Here is a 24,744-nt window from a genome sequence, read left to right on the forward strand (position 1 = left end):
ATACCTAGATTCTTCATCTAAGACATCCTGATCAACCTCAAGTGCAGAGGACTCCACCTTTAGGATCTGTCCACCTTCTGTTCCTGACACGAGCAGTGATTCTTCAGGTTCCAAACATAAGTTCCTAAAGGTAAAGTACAGCAACAAGTTATTTTCTATGAATAAAATAGGTATATATTTATTGTTCTGAATGCATGTAGCTTTAGTAGCCTTCCGCTGTTCTAAGTGTAGTCATATACCTAATAAACTGTTGACTCTGGGTGTCAACAGTGAAATCAGTACTTATGATTAATTTTAAATGATTTTAAAATCAATTCGATATATGCTGACAAGAAGGCAAACTAGAACTTTCATATGTGAGAAGTTGGCATAAATGTCTAGAAACAAAGATACTATTTAAATAGGTTAAAATAACGTTTGTCTTGGTGAACAGCTAGAGCTTTATTTTCCTGATATTTCCCATCCTTCAAATTTTCAGGCTTCTAAATAAATAATCAAACAACAGACAATTTTCCCAATCTACAAGGATGTACACCATGAGTCTAAGACTTTTGGAGTCAGAAATTTCCTAAACTGTAACGTACAACGGGCATTTAGCCCAGAGTATTGAGCTGAATTAGACTGAAAATGCAAGCATCACGACACACCTGATTCTGTTTTCTAGAGTGTCTATAAGAAGTTGCTTCTCACAGAGCAGTTTCTTCAGTGATTCCAACTCTTTTTGTTTTTCAAGTAGTTCTTTTTGAAAACGGTAGTTTGTCTCTTCTAAAGTTTCACAGAAAGCCTTAAAAACAAACAAACAGCAAATAAAAAACACATGCAGAAAGAGAATAACATTACTTATGTAGTACCTTTCTCAAGGGCATAACTGAAGAGTCAAAGAACACAGGTAACCAAAATAATGTGTATACAACTCAGATGATTTCTTCCCCACCCTCATCTTTTTAGGTCTCTGCTACCTTAGTACCTACTGGGGAACTTATAAATAAATACAAGTCCCTTTTCTTGAGAATTATTAAGTAGTAAGCTAGGGTGCCTGAAATGAATATGTGATATTGCTCTAGTGTATAACTGGGAAAAAAATTACTAAAAACCACTGTTTTAGCTTCTATTTTCCTTAGTCTGTTTTTGCGCAGTCCTAGATGATTATACTTTAAAGAAAAAAAAATAAAAAAAGAAAACTGGCTATTTATTCCATTTGTATTAGCTCAGAAGACACATCCTATAATAACGATTTCTTTCACAGTGCCTTCAATATTATTTTCCCTTGCTTCTCCTTTTACTATATTCACTCAAAGACATTCTATCCTTTATACCCAGGAAGCTAAACACTATTGAAATAGATTAAAACAAAAAACAAAATCATACTGCCATGAAGAGCGATATCATGAAAAAAATCTGGGTCACTTACCTTGATGAGGCTTTCAGTGTTGCTGATCAATTCTTTTAATTGTTCCTAGTTATCTATCATTCCCTGTCTCCTTTGTGACTACGTTAAACCTTCACCCCTGGCAATCCCCTACAATATGTTACTACTGGTGAGCCCAAGCCCAGCAGATGATCTTTATTCCTATTACCAGAAAAAAAAAGTTACTCTCCCAGAATCCTAACTACATTTGCATTCCATTCTTGTCCTCAAGAATAAGTGCCTCTTCAAGTTAGGCCCAATCTCCTTAGGAAGCCTGCCCTATCCCATACACTCTCTCTTAAATTTTCAATCTCCCTCTCTTTTGGCCCTTAGGTTTATTTAATCAACTTGACTGAAGTTGATTAAGCAAACCCTAAATATCTCTCCACATAAAAACAAAGTCATATCCACCACTCCCTTGATAGGAGTCTCTCTAGCTACTAACTCATCTTGTTCTTTTCAAAATAAAAAAGATTTCCAGGAAAAAAGTTTTTATCATCCAAATTTAGCCTCCCCATTCATGGCTAAAATCATTAGTTTTACTCTCTTTTCTCTACTAACTATACCCAGGCAAATGCTAACAATGACTTCTAACTGTCAAATCCAAAGTACTGTTTTTCTCAACTTCATAGCATGTCACTACTGACTTAAAAAGTAAAAAAAAAAAAAAAAAAAAAAAAGGAATCCTCTTTTATTGACCTCTGTGAAACTTCCTGGTTTCCCTAATTTTACAGTTACTTCTTAGATTTCTACTTGTTCTTTGCATGTGGGCATTCATCAGAGTTTTGTCCTTGATTATATATTCTCTTTGCTCTATATTTCATCCTTGGGCAATTACTGTTATCACTTCAACTATAACCTATACTACTTGCTATCGACTTCCAATTTTTCTTTCTGTTCATCTCCAGCCCTGACCTTTCCTGAGTACATAGATATCATTCATATGCCTATTGGTCCCCTTCAATTGTATGTACCAATGGTAAGTCAAAATGTACTCCCAACTGAACATCTGCTCTACCACCTCATCATCAAAGCCACCAGGCAAACATCTTAGATCACTGCATTTTGCTACTTTCTATGCCCCAGGCAACCCAGTGTTTTCCACTTTCCCCTTCTCCTCCTCCCACTGCCTCATCAACATCTCGCTATACTCATCTACTCTCTATACTCATTTCTACTGTGCAGTATTGGCATAAGGCTAGGTAATGTGATCAGTGAAAGAGAAGAGTGCAGAAGCAAACCCTTCCTTTCATGTTCATTTAACTTTTGATAAAGGTGCCAATACAATTCAGCACAGGGTACTGACACATTTTAATATCTATAGAAACTTAAGATTCTCACTTCACACCTTATACAAAATTAGCTCAGTATGGATGTAAGAGTTAAAACTATGAAGAAAAAAAAATAGGAGAAAATCCTGGTGGCCCTGTGTTAGGCAAAGAGTTCTTATGATACAATATCAAAAGCATAAGCCATAATGGATGTGATAAAATGACCTTCATTATAATTAAAACATTAGCATTTCAAAAGATACCATTAAGAAGATAAAAAGACACATACAGACTATGAGAAAATATTTGCAAATTATATATTTGATAAAGGACCTGTATCCAAAATAATGAATTCTTACAACTCAATAAGACAAACAACCCAACTAAAAAAATAAGCCAAAGGCTCAAACAGACAATTCATCAAAGAAAACATACAAATGGCAAAAAAGCACACGAAAAAGCGATTAACATAAAAATCATTACAGATATACAAATTAAAACTATAATGAAATACCATTTCACACCTACAAGAATGGCCATAATCCAACAGATAGATAATATCAAAAGTTTGTGAGGACATGGAGAAACTGGAACTCTCATACACTACAGGTGGGAATGTAAAATGGCAGAGCCACTTGGGAAAATTCTTTGTAAGTCTCTAAAAAAGTTAAACATAAGTTACCATATAACTAAACATTCTACTCTTAGGGATCAACCCAAGAGAGATGAAAACATATGTCCACAAAAAGCCTTCTCTGAAATTGTTCACAGCAGCATTATTCATAATAACACAAAACTGGAAACAATCCAAATATCCCTCAGCTGGTGACTGGATAAACAAAATGTGGTATATGTGCACAACAGAAAACCATTCAGTAATAAAAGTAATGAAATACTGAGAGAGACTATAACATGGATGATGCTCAAAAACATTATGTTAAGTGAACGAAACTAGATGCAAAGATTATATATACTGTATACTATTATTGCATATTGTATATATTATGCACATACAATATTATGCATATTGTATACATGAGATTTTATATATATATATAGGCACACATATACACTTATAAGCACATATATATACACACACACAGTATGATTCTATTTATATGAAATATCCAGAAAAGACACATTTGCAAAGACTGAGAGCAGATCAGTAGTTGTCTGGGGCTGGGAGTGTGGAATGGCTGCAAAATGGCTTGTAGAATTTTTTTTGAGGTGATGGAATTTTCTAAAACTGGATTATGGTAATGGAGACACAACTCTACAAATTTACTAAAAGTTATTAAATGGTACATTTACAATGAAATAGCAAATAGCAAACTTTATGGATGAAAATTTTACTTCAATAAAGCTGTTTAAAAAAAAGCTATGGCATTCCTCTAACACAAAGAACTGACTCAGTTTAACTGAAAACATTACAAATCTACCAATTAAATCTGTTCCATTTAAACACTATTAAACATTTGGAAGAAAAACTTGCATAAATCCTAGCTAATCTATTATTACCAAATCTGTTTGTGAATCTAGCCAATTGCTTCAAGAAGTAGGCTACTTTAACACGTCAAATAGCGTAATTTGAGTAGCCTTAAGCTTGAGCTGAATTGATAACAAGACAGTAACTTCTACTTCTGAAGATTAGCTTTTTAATTTGATTTTAAGTGTAGGTTCTTTACTTTGATACTTAGATGGAAGAAAACTCAGCATGCAAATGTTACTTTTAAATGTAAAATAAATTTCCAAGTAATTTTTTTTCTGAAACGGTATAAATAAAGAGAATAAACGTAGAATTTAATTTTAGGGCTTCATAGACTATAGGACATGTACAAATTTTTATTTTTCACTAAATTATGTTCATGTATTTCAATGAAAGAAAGCTTTGACTCAAACATTAAAAGCTTTCTGTACAAAACTACCATGGTCCGAAATTATAACTTTGCTGTTTGCTGTTCAAGAAACAATGTAGTTATTGTATGGTATTATTTGTTCCTCTTTTCATGTGATATATAATACAGCACTTACCCTGCTTTCTTCTAGGCTATCAAATGGACCTGGTGGATCATCCAGACAAAGAAATTCTCTCACTGCAAGGCTTTCAAAGGAAAAAAAAAAATTAGCTGGGGTACAAATAAGTTTACAAAAGACAGCGAGATAGCAGAAAGCAAAAGTTACTCTGAAGCTAGCTATAGTGTTTTAAGCAAGTTGGTTCTGCTGATAAATGAAAATAAGCAAGATGGCGTATGTGATTTCACACAAGTAACAAAATACAAATATAAAATCTATAGAAGATACAAAGATTTTAGGTTATTTCTAAGATCGTATGAACATAGATTGTGAATTTATGTTACATAAAAACTACACGACATAAAACATAAATCAGAAATGGTACAAGAAACCAATGTAAATGGTGAAAAGACAGTATTATTTTCAAAGAAATATTAATTTGAACTAGTCTAAAAAAGTCATTATCTTTTTATGAAGAAATATAATTTCTAATTTATACTTCATTTGTTTCTTCTTCAGGAGATGATTCTAAAGTAACTAAAGTATTTACTATGAAACAAGTTAAAGATTTTTCTTGCGATCATGTTTATTATATTAATTTACTTAAATATTTTCCCCAGAGAATTCAAGAGAAAGAATTCTGATCATCCCATTTCTGAATTACCATAAAGTTCAAAATAATGAAATAATATGATATCGTTATACTTATACATTTCAATTACCAGAAACAGGTTAAGAAGGTAGAAACCTGAACTTCCTTGTTACAAAATACTCCTCTTTCTAAAAAGTAATCTTGTATTGAGAGACAGCTCTATATGTATGTTAAGATAAAAATATGGAGACTTAAAAGATGATGATGAAGGTGGTGGTGATAAAGAGATAAATGGGATTTTTAGTAAAATCTTTCCAAAGGAAAAAATGAATACAGAGGAGTGGTGTTAAGAAAGTAATCCAGAAGATCCCAAAAACAGAAAAAAGAGGAGCAAGTTTCTGGATTATAAAATCTTGATAATATAGATAATAAAAAAATACACTCAGGGAAACTGAGATAAAACTTGAGTATTCATAATCATGAAATAATAGAGATGGAAGGGATCATAAATGTGATCTAGCTGAACTATCCATAGTATGCTGCTTATAGTATCATATGTTCAGCCAAGAATATGTCTAAACACCTCCAGAAATAGGGACTATACCATCTCTTAAAATAAACCATCCTAAGTTTGAATAATACAGAAAACTAGAAAATTATTTCTTCACTGAGCTGGATTTCTCTCCCTGAAGCTTCTATTCATGAGTCTTAGTTTGGCTTTCTGGGGCCCTTCCAGGTAAGTCTAAGCCTTCTTTCACATGATAACCCTAAAAATATGTCAAGAATGTTATGTTTACTCTAACCTTATACCTCTAACAAGCAATACTAACACACTAACATTTCCTTTTCTTTTTTTATGTAACAAAATTAATTGAGTACTTAAAGCCTATATGGTCTTCTGCATTCATGGAGCCAACACTTTTTTTCCAGTTTTACTGAAATATAATTGACAATTAAAAATTATATATATTTAAGGTATATAACTTGACTCGACATATACATACATTATGAAATATGAAGTACAATCAAACTAATTAACGTATCACCTCACATGGTTACCATTTCTAACATTTTCAAAGTACATTACACACACAGGGTTTTCACATATCCTACTTTATTCAATTTCCACAACAATCATGTGAGGTGAGGATAGGCATTATACCTCCATTTTACAAGTGATAATAAAGTTCAGAGAGGTAAAATGACCCACCCAAGGTCATTAGTGCAAGTGGTAGAGCTAGACCTTAAATCTGTCTTCTGAGTATAAATATGTGCCTTTTTCTACCTTTAAACTCTTTTCTCTTATGTTTTGGTTCATTTGGATTCTTTCCCCTTGCTGATTACTTCTTTCTGACCACATTCAATTTCTCTGTATCTTTCTTCAATCAAAGTCTCTAGAATACTGCAGCTGGTCTAATAGTATAGAGAAGAACAGGACCACCATACGTTCTTTTGGTTTGGATATTATAGTTTCTATCCACCCACTATTTATATCGGAAAACCAACTATTAGGCCGAATGAGGCACAAGAAATAAACTGATCTTGGGATTGACAGGTCAAAAGTTTGGATGAAATGCTAAGAGAATAGCCTTTAAGGATGAAAAGGAAAGTGCTAAGAAGTTTATGGAAGAGTCTTTTGAATACTTTCAGTGTATGACAACTTAATGTGTGACGTTATTTCTTATGAGTTTATACTCAGATTATACTCAGTTTATACTCAGATTTCCTCATTCTTTAGTAACATTTTTATGTTCACTATTACTCTAATTATTGGAATGCTGCTGCTAGGAAAGAAAAAGGGGGTAAAAGGATATATGTATTTCTTTTTATACCTTTGGTTTAAAGCAGAAATTCAGCCCAAGATCCACAGTGATGTTGACAATGTACCTAGCTGTAGGAAATTTTTTTTAGAGTAGTTATTCCATTTCATTCTCCTTCCCTAAAAATCTTTATGATTTATGGCTCACTAGAGTTCTACTCAAATGAAATCCAATGGATTCTCTAACTTTTTTTCACTACAGTTCCAAGGTTATATTCCATGCCCTACTTTGTTTAATCTGTAGCATAAGAATGAAATTTAAAACTAGCACTACAACTGTGATTTACAAAACACTTTTTTCAGGGGTTCAATACATTTCTTCTGTTTCGATAGGACTCAGTTGATGGAGGAAGAAAGTTAATACTCTTAAGCTCTTTTCCCATCCAAGGAAAGGGACACACAAGAATGTCTGGCAGATGGTAGTGTTTGAGAAAACAATTTCTTTCTCAAAAATTCAGGTACCTTTTCTCCCCGCTAGAAAAGAAAGCCTTTACCCCTTCTTGAGAATCACTGACTAGAGAACTTTATTTAGATTTGATAAATATTTGACTGCCTATGTGTGCCATGGCTCTGCTCAGTGATTTCTTATATATTATCAATGTATAATTTATAAACAAATCAAGTAAATTCAAATAAAGTATAAGTACCAAAGAGTCTATATTAGTAAATGTTCTATGGATTAAATAGAAGTCAGTTAAAAAATTATTATTTATTTGTTCACTGATAGGTTCAATACAACCCCCTAATCTCTCTTCTGTATTTGATCTTTAATACTTTTGTTTCCATTTGACCATGATAATGAAGGTAAGAAAAACATCAGAATTAGGAGAGAAACCTATCTAAGAGAAAATCCAACAATCTGGAATTGAAAGGTATGGAAAGACTATCTTTCTGTTTATCACATAGAGTAACTTCTTAGTGTGGTTGGGAAATCTCTATTTTAATATTGTGATCAGTTGTTGACTTAACTTGCCTGAATATAAGGAAACCAGAGATGGTACCCTTCAGCATTGTTTTTATCAGAGGAAATTTGCCCTATAGCTTTAACTCTTCCTTTGAGTCTCTTGAAAATGTTTCCTTTAAAAGAGTTTTACTGTAATTTTCAAACTTCTTAAAAAACTATTTCATCCAGTGAATCTTCACCTTTTATTTCATAATATACCTTCTTTTTTTTCTTTCATGGGTATGTATTTGTTTACATTCCACAATTTTTAAAAAGACCAGTAATTTAATAGCTAAATGAGCTCTTTATCTCAAAATTTATATTTAAAAAAAGCTAAAACTAATGCCTACAATCCATTAAAAGGTCTATAAAGAACTAAGTAAAAAAAGTACTAAAAATACTAGATACTTCTTCTGTCAAACCCAAATTAAGCACAAAAAGTCACTGCATGAAAATATTAATTGAGGGATTTCAGATAGAAATGTTTTATCAGTTACTATTTCTCTTCAGTATTCTCTACTAGTAAAAAGAAAATAACAAAAATTTGACATTAAATACAACCCCGAGGATAGGGACTCAGGGATCAAGGCTGGTGACAGTGAGGGTCACGGTGAGGGAGATGGGTTGCTGGGTGTGAAGCTGAAGGGCTCACATTTACCCTCCTGTGCTGGATATGCAGGCAAGGCTGTGGGCCTAGTTTATATCTTGATTATCTCTCACCTAGTTACTTTTAGTCCACTTGTGTCCCTACGTTCAGTTTTTTTCCTTCTAATACAAAAATACTTCAAAAGCAAATGCTTTATGTCAAACCCAGCTTAAAATCCTTCTATGCCTCCTCTAACAAGAGGGAACAAAGCCAAGGTCTTAGTGCTGGCATAAAGCACCTGTGTACATTCAAGCTTTTACTGCCTTTCTTATTTGACACTTCAGCAATAGTACATCCTCATGCCTATCATGTTGTTTCATGCTTGCTGCTATCATCCTGGCCCATCCTTCTCACTTTCAGCTGGCTAACTCAGACTTCATATTCATGACTAAGCTCATCTATTATCTCCTCATAGAATCTCCTCTGACTAAATCTCCCTCCCCTACACTCTACTCGGTTCAGTACTCTTATACGCATTACTACACTACCTTGAAGAGATCCCTTTCATAGGATTTACTACACTGTATTATTAGTATTTTCTGTTTACCAAGCAGTCTGCTTCAACAAAAAGTAGATGACAAGTTCCAGGGCTATACAGAATCTGAATAAATCAGCATAGCACAGAATAAGTATTCAAAAAATAATGAATTTATTTGTAAGAGCTATGCTAATTGCTCTTAAAAAATTAATGAAACTATTAAGAGCATCAGAACAAATTTCTATCCACTGTTGTAGATAAATAATACAGCACAACTCTCAAATTTGAGATGGAATTTAGTTTTTAATAGATATGCCTACTTGGACGAGGGAGTAAGCTTAGGACAGCACCATGTAGGACCAAAAGTCTTAAGAGTTAAAAGAATGTTAGAATCTGGCTCTTTCTGATGGTATGCCTTCAAGATTTATAAAGAAGCACAATGAAAGGAATAGCATATGAGAAACAGAGCTGAAAGCGGATTTTTAAAGAACATTTAGTCCAATTACTTCATTTTCTAATTGGAAACACTAATTAAAATCAGTTAAGTAGGGCTTCCCTGGTGGCGCAGTGGTTAAGAATCCGCCTGCCAATGCAGGGGACATGGGTTCGAGACCTGGTCCGGGAAGATCCCACATGCCATGGAGCAACTAAGCCCATGCACCACAACTACTAAGCCTGCGCTCTAGACCTGCAAGCCACAACTACTGAAGTCGGGGCACCTAGAGCCCGTGCTCCACAACAAGACAAGCCACAGCAATGAGAAGCCCGTGCACCGCAATGAAGAGTAGCCTCTGCTCACCGCAGCTAGAGAAAGCCAGCACGCAGCAACGAAGCCAAAAGTAAATAAATAAAATAAATAAATATATAAAAAATAAATGCATACATTTAAAAAAATCAGTTAAGTAATTGCCTAAAACTATTTCACTACTAAGCTCATTAAACAATTTTGCATAAGGTCTCTGAGACCTAATTTAATAAGTTAAGAGTTTATGGGTATCTGAATACAAAATATTTAGCTTTATTACATTATAAAAACTGTAGTTTTATGTTTTTATAAAGAAGTACTGGGATTTTGTCTTTATCTTTTCCTCCCTTATAAGAATTCATAAATGGCTGTTTGACAACCTCAGACTTTCTGGATATTTTCTAATTATTTGTCCTCCCACCCATAATCTTAAACTATTGTTCAAGATTCTCAAACCCCACTCCCTACTTCAGTATTGCTTGATTCACTGCAAACAGGACTGATCTTCCCCTTCTCTGAATTCCTTTTACTTTTATAATCTGTATCATGTCAAGCAGGACTTCATAAACTCTATTATTTTGTTCAAACAGAAGCTTAATTTCTTCAAATGAATTAAGTTCAGTAAGTATATCCTCAGCTTCCTTTTCACTCTTCTTCGTATGACAAAGGGCAAGTGCTTAGGATACAGATGAATAACTTTTCCCTCTGCCAAGTCTTGTTTTAAACAGTAATGTATTAAGAAACTGCTTAAACTGTGAAATAAAAAATGCTACTCATCACTAGCAAAAAATATAGTACCCTAGAACAAACAAGGTATACAAACATTATTTAGAGTTCTATTTAAGTTATCTTACTTGTATTCCTTAAATGTCTGAGATATATGACAAAAATAAGTAAGCAAGTAAATGTGAGGCACAATAGAGGTTTTCATGCAACACTTTTTAGAACCTTTAATATTCTAGGAATGCCAAATGAAACATTTCCCCAACTTATTTGACCAAGAAATCTTTCTGTCCATGAAACACCTATCTATAAGTTGAACATGATAATTATCACTGTTCTAAGGACTGCAGTTTTAGAAAGAGGATCTTGAATGTTTACCATATAGATACAGATCTATTAACAATAATTTTTTAAAAAAGATACATCTCAACTAAGATACACTTTTAATGTTTAAAGAAATCAAGAAATCACAAGATGAGTTCATCAACGTGGTGCATACTATTTAATATTTTATTAAATAGAAAGAGTATAGTCATTTATAGATACATTTGATTTTAATTTACCATATTTGCAATACACAGACATAAAGGTTTACTGAATAAGGAATAAGAGAAAGGGGATATGATGTTTTGACTTCGTAGCTGTAAAAGTCTTCTTTTATGGTATGGTATAAAATATATTTTCTTCAAAGGCTTTCTCTATGATTTTAGACTTTGTTGGTTTCTATTCCTGCTTTGTGTATCTGAATTAACACTAACCTTTTTTTTTTCTTTTTTCTTTGGAGAGATGTAAAAAATTATAGAAAAGTAGGGAGCATCCATCTTCCCACCACCTAGGCTGGAACACACAGTTGCTAAGTTTTGTCATATTTGTTTCAGTCTCTTTTTCTTATAAATAGTACAACAGCAAATATCAACAGTTCTACCATTCATTCAACAAGTACTTATCGAGCATGGACTCTGTGTTGCATTGTGCTAAGCACTGCACACTGAATGGTGGGTAAACCAGCCACATGACCTACTACTATGTATGCACCTTACAGCCTGGTAGGAGAACACAATCAAATAATCACAGAAATAGTTACAAACTGAGATGTTGTGAAAGTAAAGTACCAAGCAGCCTTTCTCAGCTGGGATTCCACGACAGGATTAAACCCTGCTGACAATGATGTGAGTGACTATTTTCTCATTCTCTCAAGACCGGTACATAGCTAGTAGAATCCTAGAAGTATGTAATGAGAAGTTAAGTCATTACATGTAATGGGTGTCTTAGGGCATTAGGAGTTGACTTTCAGAACCAGTAGAGAAGATACTATGAGAAAGACCTGACCTAGTTTTTGGTGGTGGTGGTAGGTGAGGGGTTGGTCCAGAGAGCCAGTTACCTAAAAGTCTGTGTTGAAACATGAAGGAGTTATCTAGGCCAGGGCTGGGGGAGCAAGGGTAGTAGTGTGAAATGTTGCCTTTCTAGGGAATAACATACTGCAAGGTCCTAAGGGACAAAGGAGCAGGCAACTTTGAAAAATTACAAGACCAATATGGCTGACCAGAGAATGGGGGCAGGGAGGAATAACAAAACATGAAGTTGGAAAGACAGGCAAGTGGTCAGGGACCAGAAAGCTCCCTGCATTACAAAAGATCACTGTGGCTTCAATGGGCTATAGAAATAAGAGTGGATGAGGAAGATGAGTGATGGGAAAGGAGTAATTAAAGTGAGAGAAAACTGCTAGACTAGGTGGCGATGGCAGGAATGGAGAAAAGTAGACAGATTCGAGTAGTGTTTAAAGTATAAAGGCAGGGATGTGTCCAGATGACTTGTGGGTTTTAGGTAGAGGATGATGCTGAATATTGGGGTAAAAGTCAGAAAGCAAGCATTGAAGTTTTTCCTAGGTTTGAGGTTTGTCTGAAGGAGATGTTAAGGAGGCAACTGCAGATGGGAATATGGAGATGAGAGAAGGGGTCTGGCTTATAGTTCCTTTATTAGAGGAAAGTGAGGGGGGGTGGGCAGAGATCTTAAGCAGTCATTAAGCTTAGCACACATTAAGAAGATGTAAAGGCAAATTGGAAAAGAAGAAGTAAAACTGTCACTGTTTGCAGATGACATGATACTATACATAGAGAATCCGAAAGATGCTACCAGAAAACTACTAGAGCTAATCAATGAATTTGGTAAAGTTGCAGGATACAAAATTAATGCACAGAAATCTCTTGCATTCCTATACACTAATGATGAAAAATCTGAAAGAAATTAAGGAAACACTCCCATTTACCATTGCAACAAAATGAATAAAATACCTAAGTATAAACCTAACTAGGGAGGCAAAAGACCTGTATGCAGAAAATTATGACACTGCTGAAAGAAATTAAAGATGATACAAACAGATGGAGAGACGCACCATGTTCTTGGATTGGAAGAATCAATATTGTGAAAATGACTATACTACCCAAAGCAATAGATAGACTCAATGCAATCCCTATCAAATTACCAATGGCATTTTTTACAGAACTAGAACAAAAAATTTCACAATTTGTATGGAGACACAAAAGACCCCAAACAGCCAAAGCAGTCTTGAAGGAAAAAAACCGAGCTAGAGGAATCAGACTTCCTGACTTCAGACTATATTACAAAGCTATAGTAATCAAGACAATATGGTACTGGCACAAAAACAGAAATATAGATCAATGGAACAGGATAGAAAGCCCAGAGATAAACCCACACACCTATGGTCAACTAATCTATGAAAAAGGAGGCAAGGATATACAATGGAGAAAAGACAGTCTCTTCAAAAAGTGGTGCTGGGAAAACTGGACAGCTACATGTAAGAGAATGAAATTAGAACACTCCCTAACACCATACACAAAAATAAACTCAAAATGGATGAGAGACCCAAATGTAAGACTGGACACTATAAAACTCTTAGAGGAAAACATAGGAAGAACACTCTTGGACATAAATCACAGCAAGATCTTTTTTGATCCACCTCCTAGAGTAATGGAAATAAAAACAAAAATAAACAAATGGGACCTAATGAAACTTAAAAGCTTTTGCACAGCCAAAGAAACTATAAACAAGATGAAAAGACAACCTGCAGAATGGGAGAAAATATTTGCAAACGAATCAATGGACAAAGGATTAATCTTCAAAATATATAAACAGCTCATGCAGCTCAATATTAAAAAAACAAACAACCCAATCAAAAAATGGGCAGAAGACCTAAATAGACATTTCTCCAAAGAAAACATACAGATGGCCAAGAGGCACATGAAAAGCTGCTCAACATCACTAATTATTAGAGAAATGCAAAACAAAACTACAATGAGGTATCACCTCACACCAGTTAGAATGGGCATCATCAGAAAATCTACAAAAAACAAATGCTGGAGAGGGTGTGGAGAAAAGGGAACCCTCCTGCACTGTTGGTGGGAATGTAAACTGATACAGACACTATGAAGAAGAGTATGAAGGTTCCTTAAAAATCTAAAAATAGAATTACCATATGACCCAGCAATCCCACTACTGGGCATATACCCTGAGAAAACCATAATTCAAAAAGACACATGCACCCCAGTGTTCATTGCAGCACTATTTACAACAGCCAGGACATGGAAGCAACTTAAATGCCCATCGACAGATGAATGGATGAAGAAGATGTGGTACATATATACAATGGAATATTACTCAGCCATAAAAAGGAACGAAATTGGGTCATTTGTAGAGATGTGGATCGATCCAGAGACTGTCATACAGTGAAGTAAGTCAGAAAGAGAAAAACAAATATTGTATATTAACGCATATATGTGGAACCTAGAAAAATGGTACAGATGAACCGGTTTGCAGGGCAGAAATAGACACAGATGTAGAGAACAAACGTAGGGACACCAAGGGGGGAAAGTGTGTGGGGGTGGTGGTGGTGGTGGGATGAACTGGGAATTGAGATTGACATGTATACACTAATAGGTAAAAAATGGGTAACTAATAAGAACCTGCTGTATAAAAAAATAAACTAAAATTTTAAAAAAAATAGAAGCAAGATGTATATGCATAGTACATGTATAATATAAGGTGATATACATAAAAGAAAGACTAAGAAAAAAGGCTGAAAAAAGTAAGGGCAGTTTTCTTATTTTTTTTCCATTCTTATGTGAAACATTGCTAAAGATAGTTACAGACACAGGTGTCCATACAATATGCTATTGCTTCATTGTAAATGCTCTGTAATTTTTTTCAAAATGGTTCTAATTTATCTGATAACGTAAGTTCCAAAATTACATACCCAGATGATATTAAATCATATAGCAATTTTCTTGTAAATATATTCAGATACAAAAAACCCATATAGGTCCTTTCTTTCTCTTTTTAATGATTTCTGGTATTTTCACTTTACTCTCTGTATAAATTAACCTGACTTCACAATTTTCATATTTTTGCATTACTTTGGAGACATATAAATATTATCATCAAAATTATATAGTGCTATTTAACTAAAAATCTACCAGTATGTGAGCCACTCTGTTTAAATTATTACTAAAATTCTAACATCAAATTTATAGCTGGGTGGTTTGAATATATGGAACAGTGAATTTTCAACTTTGCTGACTTTTTGGAGGTGTTACTATAAATCAAACACCAAATAAAGTCCTTGCTGAAAAAAGGCAAGAAAATTACAGTTAGTGCTTTATTAGAGATAAATACGCCTACCTTATATTTTTGTGCTTGAATATATATGGTCCTAGATTTATTCTTTAGTTTAAACCAATTATTGGAATGCATTTATAACCTGTTATTCAATTTGTTACATACCAGTTAGCAATGTCCTTGTGAGCTACTAAATTTTGAAGAAACGCTTGTAATCCTAATTGTCTATCTTCTAAAAAGTCGGCATTGTAATTATCTTTAAACCAGCGTTTTGGTGGAAGTGCTAATCGAAAGCCTGGAAACATCTCTTTTAACTGAAAAAGAAGAAAAAAGAAGATATAATGTTCAACTCAATGATATGAATTCTACAAAATCTATCCTGTTGACTATGTGAAACTATTCACATAACAAGCTTACAATAAAAGAATTAAATTCAGCTATGCTTTTTATGCCATGGTTGTTTTATTTCTTGATTTCTACCAGTTGTGTATGCATAGGAGTTACAGTTGCTCCCTGTCCCTGCTAACACGTTGCATTGCCTGTCTTTTTAATGTCAGCCATTCCAGTGGGTGTGTAGTAGTATTTCATTGTGGCTTTAATTTACATTCCTCTCTTGACAAATGGTGTTAAGTATCTTCTCATGTGCTTGGATTTGCATAACTTCTTTGGCGAATTATCTATTTAAATCTTCTGAACCCTCTGCTTTAAAAAAACTGGGTTACTTGTCTTTTAAGTTGTCAGAGTTCTTTATATATTCTAGATAGAAGGCCTCTGTCAGATATATGTATGACAAATATATTCTCCCAGACTGTGGCTTGATTTTTCATGTTAACCGTCTTAACAGAGTACATTTAAAAAATTTTAATGTTACCTAATTCATCCATTTTTTTCTTTTATGGTTTTAGGCTTTTTTAGATACTATCTAAGAAATCGTTGCTCACTCCAAGGTTACAAAAATTTTCTTCGATGCTTTTTCCTAAGATGTTTATAGTCTTAGCTTTTACATTTTGCCTTATGATCAATTTTGCATATTTGGCTTAAATTTTACTTTCTTAAGAAAGACTTTTCCACCTTTTAAGCTAGGTTAGATTTCCCTTTATACTCTCTGATCAAGTGACTGTAACTGGGTAACAAGTTACCTCAAAACTCAGTGGTGTAAAATAACCATTTATTAGGCCATGGACTCTGTGGGCTGGTAATTCGTACAGGGAATGGTGAGGATGGGTTGTTTTGTCACAATGAATTAGAACCTCTGCTGGAAACTTGAAGTTGGGAGCTGGAAGCAACTGAAGTTCGTTCCCACATATTTATACTGGATCATGCTGCTTGTTGGCTGAGACATTAGCTGTGTCTGTCAGTCACAAGCCTAACATGGCCTCTCCATGTATCTTGGACTTTCTCACAGCATAAAGTCTGGGTTTCAAGGGGGAGCATCCCAAGATAGAAAGCCAAGATGAAGCTGTATGCTTCTTATGATCTACCCTCATCATCTCACAGCATCAGTTCCACTGTCCTCTATTGGTTAGATCAGTCACAAGCTCACCCACATTCAAGGGGGAGAGGAAACAGATTCTACTTCTTGATAGTCAGCGGCAAGATTCCGGAAGAGCATATGGGACTGAGAATATTGCTGCATACATGTTTAGAAAAGACAATCTGCCACACATTCTCAAATGATTAATTTATTTTTTAAATGACATTATCACGATGTAAATTAAGTAATGTTTATTTAATTTTGGACTCTTCTACCAGACCAGTCTTCTAAACGTTGGTTGCACATTGGAATCACCCAAGGAACTTTGAGTAAGAATTCATAATACAGACACTTTGTGAGAGCTCTATTGTAGAACAGCTCCCTCTTTTCTAAGGATAATTAATGAGGATCTGGTGTTAATGACTGTGTCCTATCTCTGATATATTTGCATTTAATTAGTTGGGATACGGCCTGGGCATTGTAATTTTAAAACGTTTTCCAGGGAAGTCCAAAGTACAGCTAAGACTTAGAATCATTTTATGTTGCAACGACTGTCTTATTCATAGTTGCACCCCCAATGTCTAGCATAATGCCTGCTACATTACAAGCAGTCAACAATCTATGTTCAATAAATGAATGAAATGAAATCATGTACTGTTCAAATTTCTATACTTAAATATAAGACAAAATATCACAATGTAAGATAAAAGACTAGCAAAAGAGAAAATTCACAGGGTAAAATGCTAAATAAAAATATAAAACATAAACTCTGTCTATATTTCTATACTGAAAACCTTGATTTGATTTCAAGATGTAAACAGATAATTTTGGCCTTGGAGTCTGGTTGTTTACTGTGTTTGCAATGCAAGTAATAAAAGCCATAAGGAGAAAATAAAAAGTTTTTTTATTAATTTCAAGCTTTAAAATTTAAATGTCACATATGTCCACATGCATGGTTAGATTTTTTTCCCCTAAAAAAATAATCCTCAGAAAAGAGTGAGTTGTTCCACAATTGAGCCCTCACAAAGTGTTTATATTATGAGTGCTTACTCAATAACTTTATTTTGAACAAAGGACAATTTGGGAACTATATATTAACTTGAAATAACTGTAGTAAAGGCTTGTTTTTATATTCCATTAAATTAAACATTAATAGATTTCCTGTGAAATGACATCATAATAGGCATTTGATGTTTCCATAAAAAGCCTTTAAAAAAGGAATGCACATAATTTTTGGATTAAGTTGGAGAACTGAGTACACTCATCTAATTCTCTCTTTCTGCAGCCCTGCTAAAACTACAGTGAAGAGAAAAAAAAAACATAAAACAACATACTGGAAACCAAAATGTAGAGAGGAGAGTAGCAATTGACTCAGGAGAGTGAAGAAAACCCAAAGTGCAGAAAAATTTATACCAGGTTTATATTTACAGAGACCTCAAACTGCTCACAAACTGGCAGCACAAGGCAGGAGACTGGAAAACACTTCTCTGGAGAGTCTGATCAATCCAACAGGAAAGACCTTAAGATCCTGACATCAGAAGTTCTCCAACACAGCCCACCTTCCCCATTATACAGTGAATCTTAAAGTCAATATATAAGCCTCACCCATGGAGTAAGAGATTCCAATCAGCTTTTAGTACCCAACTTTTAAATGACCAGACAACCAGAAAGAATTACTACACAGTATTACTTAACATGGAAGACAAAGACAAACAGAAAAAAAGTAACTCAGAGAACACAGACAACACAAGGAGAAAAAAACCATAAAATAATAAAAATACAAATAAAACCAATCACTAATACACTCAATGGATTAAGATACTACATTCAAGAAATAAGAATAAAATGATCCAAAACAGGGACATTCAGAGAATAAAAAGGTGGTTTTAGAAAGAAATAAGGAAATCTCCTTCCAAATAGCAATAAAGAAAAAGGTAGTAAAGAAAGGGGAGGAAAAGATCTGGAACCAGCCCAAATATCTGTTTTACAAGAAAGGTTACAGAAAGAGGGAACTGACAACACAGAAGGGAGGAATTCATTAATAAAGCAGTTCAAAATCATTTTTCTGATCTGAACCACATGGGTTGCCCACAGAGTGTACTAGATAATAGAAGAAAAGAACTTTACAAAAAGTCATTGTGAAATTTCAGATTAATTACACAGAGAAGATTCAACAGACTTCTAAAGAAGAAAAAAACAGGTGACATGCAAATGATCAGGAGAAAGAATAGCTTTGGGCTTCTCAAAAGTAATACTCAACACTAAAAGCGAGAAGAAAATAGCTTATTATCCTCAAAATTCTGAAAAAATAATTCCAATCTATAATTCTATACCTAGCCCACATTTCAACCAAGTATGAAAACTGAATGAGAATATTTTTAGACATGTGGGGTCTGAAAGACATCACTTCCCATGTAATCTTCCTCAAGAAGCTACTAGGGGATTAGTTCTACTAAAAGGAAAGAGCAATTCAAGAAAGAAGACATGAGATAATGGAAATGAAATCCAACAAAGGAAAAAAGTGAAAAAAATCCCCAGAAAGACAGTAAAAGGCAAACTTAGGACACTACTTATGAACTGCTTGATGTCAATCAGTTCAGGACAGTTCATGACAGTGTGACCCAAGAGGCAGACATGTTGAGGATTACCACTGAATTCCTTTTTAATGAGAGGATCAAATGCTTGGTTGAGCTTAGCCCAGATTTTCATGAGCTTGGCTTCTCTTGACAGTGAGCTGATAATGGCTCTGCTCCCTCCCTATGCTCTGCTGTGTGGAACCAACTGAGAATAATCATTTTACCTCACAGAAATACTCAGCTTTGACCTACTCTGCAACCTGGAAGTAGAAAATAGCGAGCTTTTAAGTAGAATATAGAGAAAACCCTACTCTCGTGGCCATATTTCTGCAAATTATTCATCACCAGCCTGCCCTACAACCCTGCCAGATGCCTCAACTCTGAAAAGCTCTATGTGTTCCAGATCTTGCTCATGACTTTGCCCTCTGACTTTCCCAGGAGAGGCTCTTAAAAAACTCCTAGAGAAGCTGAAGCCAGATTATAGCCCAGGAGATTAAAAAAAGAGGAATAAAAAAAAGACTAGAGTTCTACAGAAAATTTTCTTTCTAAACAGTGCTATTTTAACTATGTTAAATAATTTTCATATTGTCAACTGACTACTTTTTTCCTAGTATAGATAAATGGAAAACATAAACTCTTCAACGTTAGAATCAGATCTATATAATTTCTATATAATACCAAATTCCTAGCACAGTGCTGAACTCAAGCTACTCATTTCACAAATACTTCATGATTGGTTTTATAAAATGAAAGACCCTAAGATTTTACTTTATTTTTAACAATTATAGAAATAATAACTACCATTTAAACTGTGTGGCTGCTGGTGCTTGACACACATTTTTGATTCTTGCCAGTAAAATCAGGTGATGGGTGGAGCTCTTTCTGGTACCTAGAAGACTGACACAGACACTTATCAATTTTAAGTGCCCAACTCAGAGTATCAAGGAGATATTTACTAGATTTAAATTAAACTTCTACTAACATCTTTCTTCAAAAGCTTAAGAGCTATCTAAATCTCTGCTTGCCTAAGATAAATATTTTGGCAATAAAGATGCATCTAGAGAGACCAAGGGAAGTAAACACTAAATAATAGTTGAGTCCTGAAAATAAAAATAAGAAGTCATAAAGGATGAAATAGCTCAAAATTGAAACTATTAGAAACTGTATGAACAAAAATTATAACAATTTCATAAGAAAGCTAAGAAATCCACTTAAGTATCTGGTAACTTCATGAATTACTTTGGTCTTCTTGTTTGTTTAATCATTAAAAAAAAATAAAAAGAAGTAAAGAATTACAGGTTTTTAAATCGTGAATATAAGAATTCAGAAACAGAAAATAAAATTTACATATAATAGTAGAAATATATTAGAAATAATACTTTTAAGTATTTTGACATGTTGCAAAAAGTCACCTTAACAATACCTTAATTAGGGATAAAATAGTTCAGCATTTTATATTTTACCTTTTCATTCAAACTGAGGCTTTCAGAAATGGTAGAAACTTTTTGGCATCGGGGCAGTTGCAAAGTCACATAAATGGAGTTTCCCACCACCAAACATTTTAAGAATATACCAACTTGAGAAGTTCTGAGTGTCCAGGAAGAAGGTGGGGGGAGGTGGCAGATGGGAAAGAATAGGACCAGTAAAGTTACCTCTACTAAACATATGTCATAAAATTAGGGAATAATTTCTGGTCCAAGTTCAGCTTACTTGGACTCTCAGAAGTATCATAAATCACTTGCTTCTTTTGGAAAAATGCTCTTTCTCTTGGTTTCTTAAATACCAATTACCCCCACCTGCCCCACCTGATTTCTCTGCAGCTCTGTGAATGCCTCAGCTGCTGTTTTTCTACTGAACTCTTACCGCAATTAACTCAGTGAATTCCCTAGCGTTGGAAATTTAGGTTGGTTCTAATTTTTAACTATTAAAAACAAAACATGAACAAAGAAAACAACAACACGTAAAGCATCATGATAAGTATCCTCAGGGCTAAATCTTGCTCATATCCATAATTTATTATATAGGATAAATCCCAGAAATGTGACTGTGTCAAAATTATGCTCAGCTTTAGGGTGTCCTCTAGGAAGACTCATGTTTCCAACAATGGATAATACCATTTAAAGCCTGTCAACTTGACAGGTGAAAAATTGTTTAATTTTCTTCTCTTGGAGTACGTGTGATAGTAATTTATTGGTCATTTATATTTCTTCTGTGGATTACCCCATTCATATCATTTGTTGAATTTTCTTTTTTTTGTTACTTATTTTTAAGGGTACTTAATATATTGAGGTTTATTATTATCATCTTTGTCTCTTTCACATATGCAGTGGGCAGAATTCTAGATGGCCCTATGACCTTTGCCCCTGGTGTTGCCTCTGTGTTTTGTTTTTACACAGGAAAAGAGATTCTGTAGATGCAATTAGGGTTACTATTCAGTTGACCTTAAGATAGGAAAATTATCTAGGTGAGCCTAATCTTTTCACATGAGCTCTATAAGGGTAAAGGTTTCTTCCTGGCTGGTGACAGAAGAGAAAGTCAGAGATATTCAAAGCACAAGAAGGACTTGACCATCTCTTCCTGACTTTGAAGATAGAAGGGCCATGTGCAAGGGCTGAAGAACAGTCTTTATGAGCCAAGAACAACTTCTGGCTGACAACTAGCAAGGAAACAGGGACCTTGGTCTCACAACCACCAGAAACCAAACTCTGCCAACAATCAGAATGACACTGGAAGCTGATTCTTTTCCAGACCCTCCAGGTAAGAGGCCACTCAAGCCAACAGCCTGATTTTGACCTTGTTTGATCTTAAGCAGCAAACCCAGCTGAGCACTCCAAATCTCTAGATAATGAACAGGTAAGTTTTAAAGCACAGTTTGTGATAATTTGTTATACAGCAATAGAAAACTAACACAATGTGCTGAATTTTTCTTTCTTGTTCATTCTTTTGTAGTCATATGATTTAGGGGGTCTTATTATATATATACATCTTTTCAAACTCACAAGATTATATAAATAATCACTTATATCTCTGTTGCCAATTTTAAGGTTTTCACATTTTTAATATTAAAAATAATTTTTTGTTTCCAATAAAACTAAGTTATGCATAGAGATGGGACTTAGAACTATTAAAGTTAAATGAAACAGTTAATTTTATTTGGAAATAGCAAAGACTTGACTTCGCTCAAATAATTAACAAGGAAGAAAAAACACAAATATAACAGAATTCCAGGAACAGATAATAATTCAAAACTGAAAAATCAGTTTTAGATTTATTAAAGTACTTACTTTATCATTAAGCCTAGAGAAGTCAGTGTATCTTCTAAAAACTACCCAGCTTTCTTCTGGACTCTTCTTTACTAGTATTTTATATACCTATGCAGAGAAAGCGAGAAACAGAGAGAGTTTTAAAATATATTTATGTAAAAATATTAAAATATTCAAACCAAATAATTTAAAAACTTTTATTTGACAACCCAGATCATAACAATATATAAAAAATATCAGAAATTATTAAGACCCTCAAATGTTCAAATAATCAAATGTAGGTACCAAAAGCAAGATTTTTTCTTAAGAAATATGACTGACATATTTGAGGCAAAATGCTTTTTAGCTGCACACTAATAATAAATAAAACTTATCAGCCTTCACAATATATTTTATGCTAATATATTCTAAAATTAATAAAAGAATCAATCATGCTTGAAAAAAATTTGAAAAATCTTGTCTTATACAGTTAATTTTTAAATTCAGTAACTGGCCAAGCAAAGTTATCAAATAAATTAGACAATGTTTTAATCTTCAAGGCTGAAATACAAGGTATAAAATACCCATATTAGATAAAAGTTTACATTTATATAATTATGTACAATTATCTAGGCTACTGAATAGAAAAATGTGGTTGAAGCAAGTCAATATTTTAAAAAGCATATAAGAAAAAGCTAGATCCTATTTTTCATAAGTATAATTTTGGAAGTATTATTTATAACGGAATCTCAGAGAAACATCTCCTGGTAGTTTTTGGTACAGTGTTTTGAGCTAAACTATATACATGATGTATAAAAAGTACTCAGTAACTATCTATCGAATGAGTAAAACTCTCTTAAAAAGAGTAACTTTTTTTCTTAAAGTCTGCTGTGCAATAACTTTCAATTGTAGCTCTAGAGCTGCACCCAGCCACACGTGGCTATAGAACACTCAAAATGTGACTAGTCCAAATTGACATGTACTGTGAGTGTAATACAGACCAGATTTCAAAGACTTGGTGTGAAAAAAGATGTAAAAATATGTCATTCAAATGATTATATACTGGTTACATGTTGAAATTATATTTTAAGTATATGAGGCTAAACAAAATACATTACTAAATATAATTTCACCAGTTTCTTTTTACTTTTTCTTAACATGGCTACTAGGAAATTTTAAATTACAAATATGACTCATATCATAATCCTATTGGATGATCTAGAGACAATTCATTATTTAGGGATTGTAGATCATCCTTAGCATTTGACTTTTCTCCTTTACAGACTTCTTTTTCAGCTTTGAAGGGAGTCAGCAAGGGTTAGGATGAATCCCTTTGTTTTGAAATAAAACATAAGTAATTTATCTTTATAACATTTAAAGGTGAGGAAGAAAATTATTTGGATATCCTGTAAAGTCTCCAGACAGCCCTGATGTAAAATAGTCATAAAGGGGATACAAAGAAAACATTCTTTTTAGGAGTTACTAATTTAAATTGACTTCAAAACTTTTGACTATGAATAACTGATGTGTGATACAAGTCAACTTCATATGATAATTAGGTTTATCTATACATAATACATACCAACTTTATTTTCCTGTTTTAAAAAATGAGGCCTTTTCTAACTAAGCCACTCTTTACAGTGGTCCCTAAACACTCCCATTTCTCTAGGAAAAACAAAGAGGTTTTCATTTTATCTTTTCTAGAAAGCTCTCCTACTTTTCTACTTGTTTAAGTAGTGCTTTCAATGAAAACTTTATGGATGGTATTGATCACTGCCTCCTCTATGTTCTAATAGCAGTTATTGTCTCTACTCTTTATTTGAAACTTAGTATATACTACTTTGTACTGTCTATCTTGTTATGTACTCCCTGTTTTAAGTAAACAACAACAAATGTAGATGCATACACTAATCATAAGATACATACAGAACAGTGCAAAAATCTTAACTGTATAACTCAATGAATTTTCACAGAGTAAACACATCATATAACTAGTACCAAGAGCAAGAAACAATACATTACCAAAGAAGTCCACCTCATGACTCTTTCCCGATCCTACTCACCACCCTTCCTAGTCACTTTTTGTTTTTAAACACTTTTCAAAGGCTTGGACACTCTACATAAGGTCTTGCCAGTTTGTCCTAATACTTTCTTCAGTTAAGAGGTCAATTAAAAGAAATAT

General features: G+C 33.7%; 1 protein-coding gene across 8 annotated transcripts in view; it reads right to left on the bottom strand.

The window, feature by feature from the left end:
* The window catches only part of SNX16 (sorting nexin 16), a 34,598-nt gene that overhangs the window by 3,911 nt on the left and 5,943 nt on the right, over nucleotides 1-24,744 (bottom strand). For all 8 annotated transcript variants that reach the window (XM_067017994.1, XM_059042704.2, XM_059042703.2 and 5 more), the window contains 5 exons: nucleotides 22,605-22,691; nucleotides 15,436-15,584; nucleotides 4,711-4,780; nucleotides 648-784; nucleotides 5-124 (listed from right to left, as the gene is read on the bottom strand). In XM_067017994.1, the coding sequence (XP_066874095.1) occupies nucleotides 5-124; nucleotides 648-784; nucleotides 4,711-4,780; nucleotides 15,436-15,584; nucleotides 22,605-22,691 (563 nt within the window). The remainder of the gene's footprint in view (nucleotides 1-4; nucleotides 125-647; nucleotides 785-4,710; nucleotides 4,781-15,435; nucleotides 15,585-22,604; nucleotides 22,692-24,744) is intronic.

The sequence above is a fragment of the Kogia breviceps genome, chromosome 17 (assembly GCF_026419965.1).
Source record: "Kogia breviceps isolate mKogBre1 chromosome 17, mKogBre1 haplotype 1, whole genome shotgun sequence".
NCBI classification, from domain to species: domain Eukaryota; kingdom Metazoa; phylum Chordata; class Mammalia; order Artiodactyla; family Physeteridae; genus Kogia; species Kogia breviceps.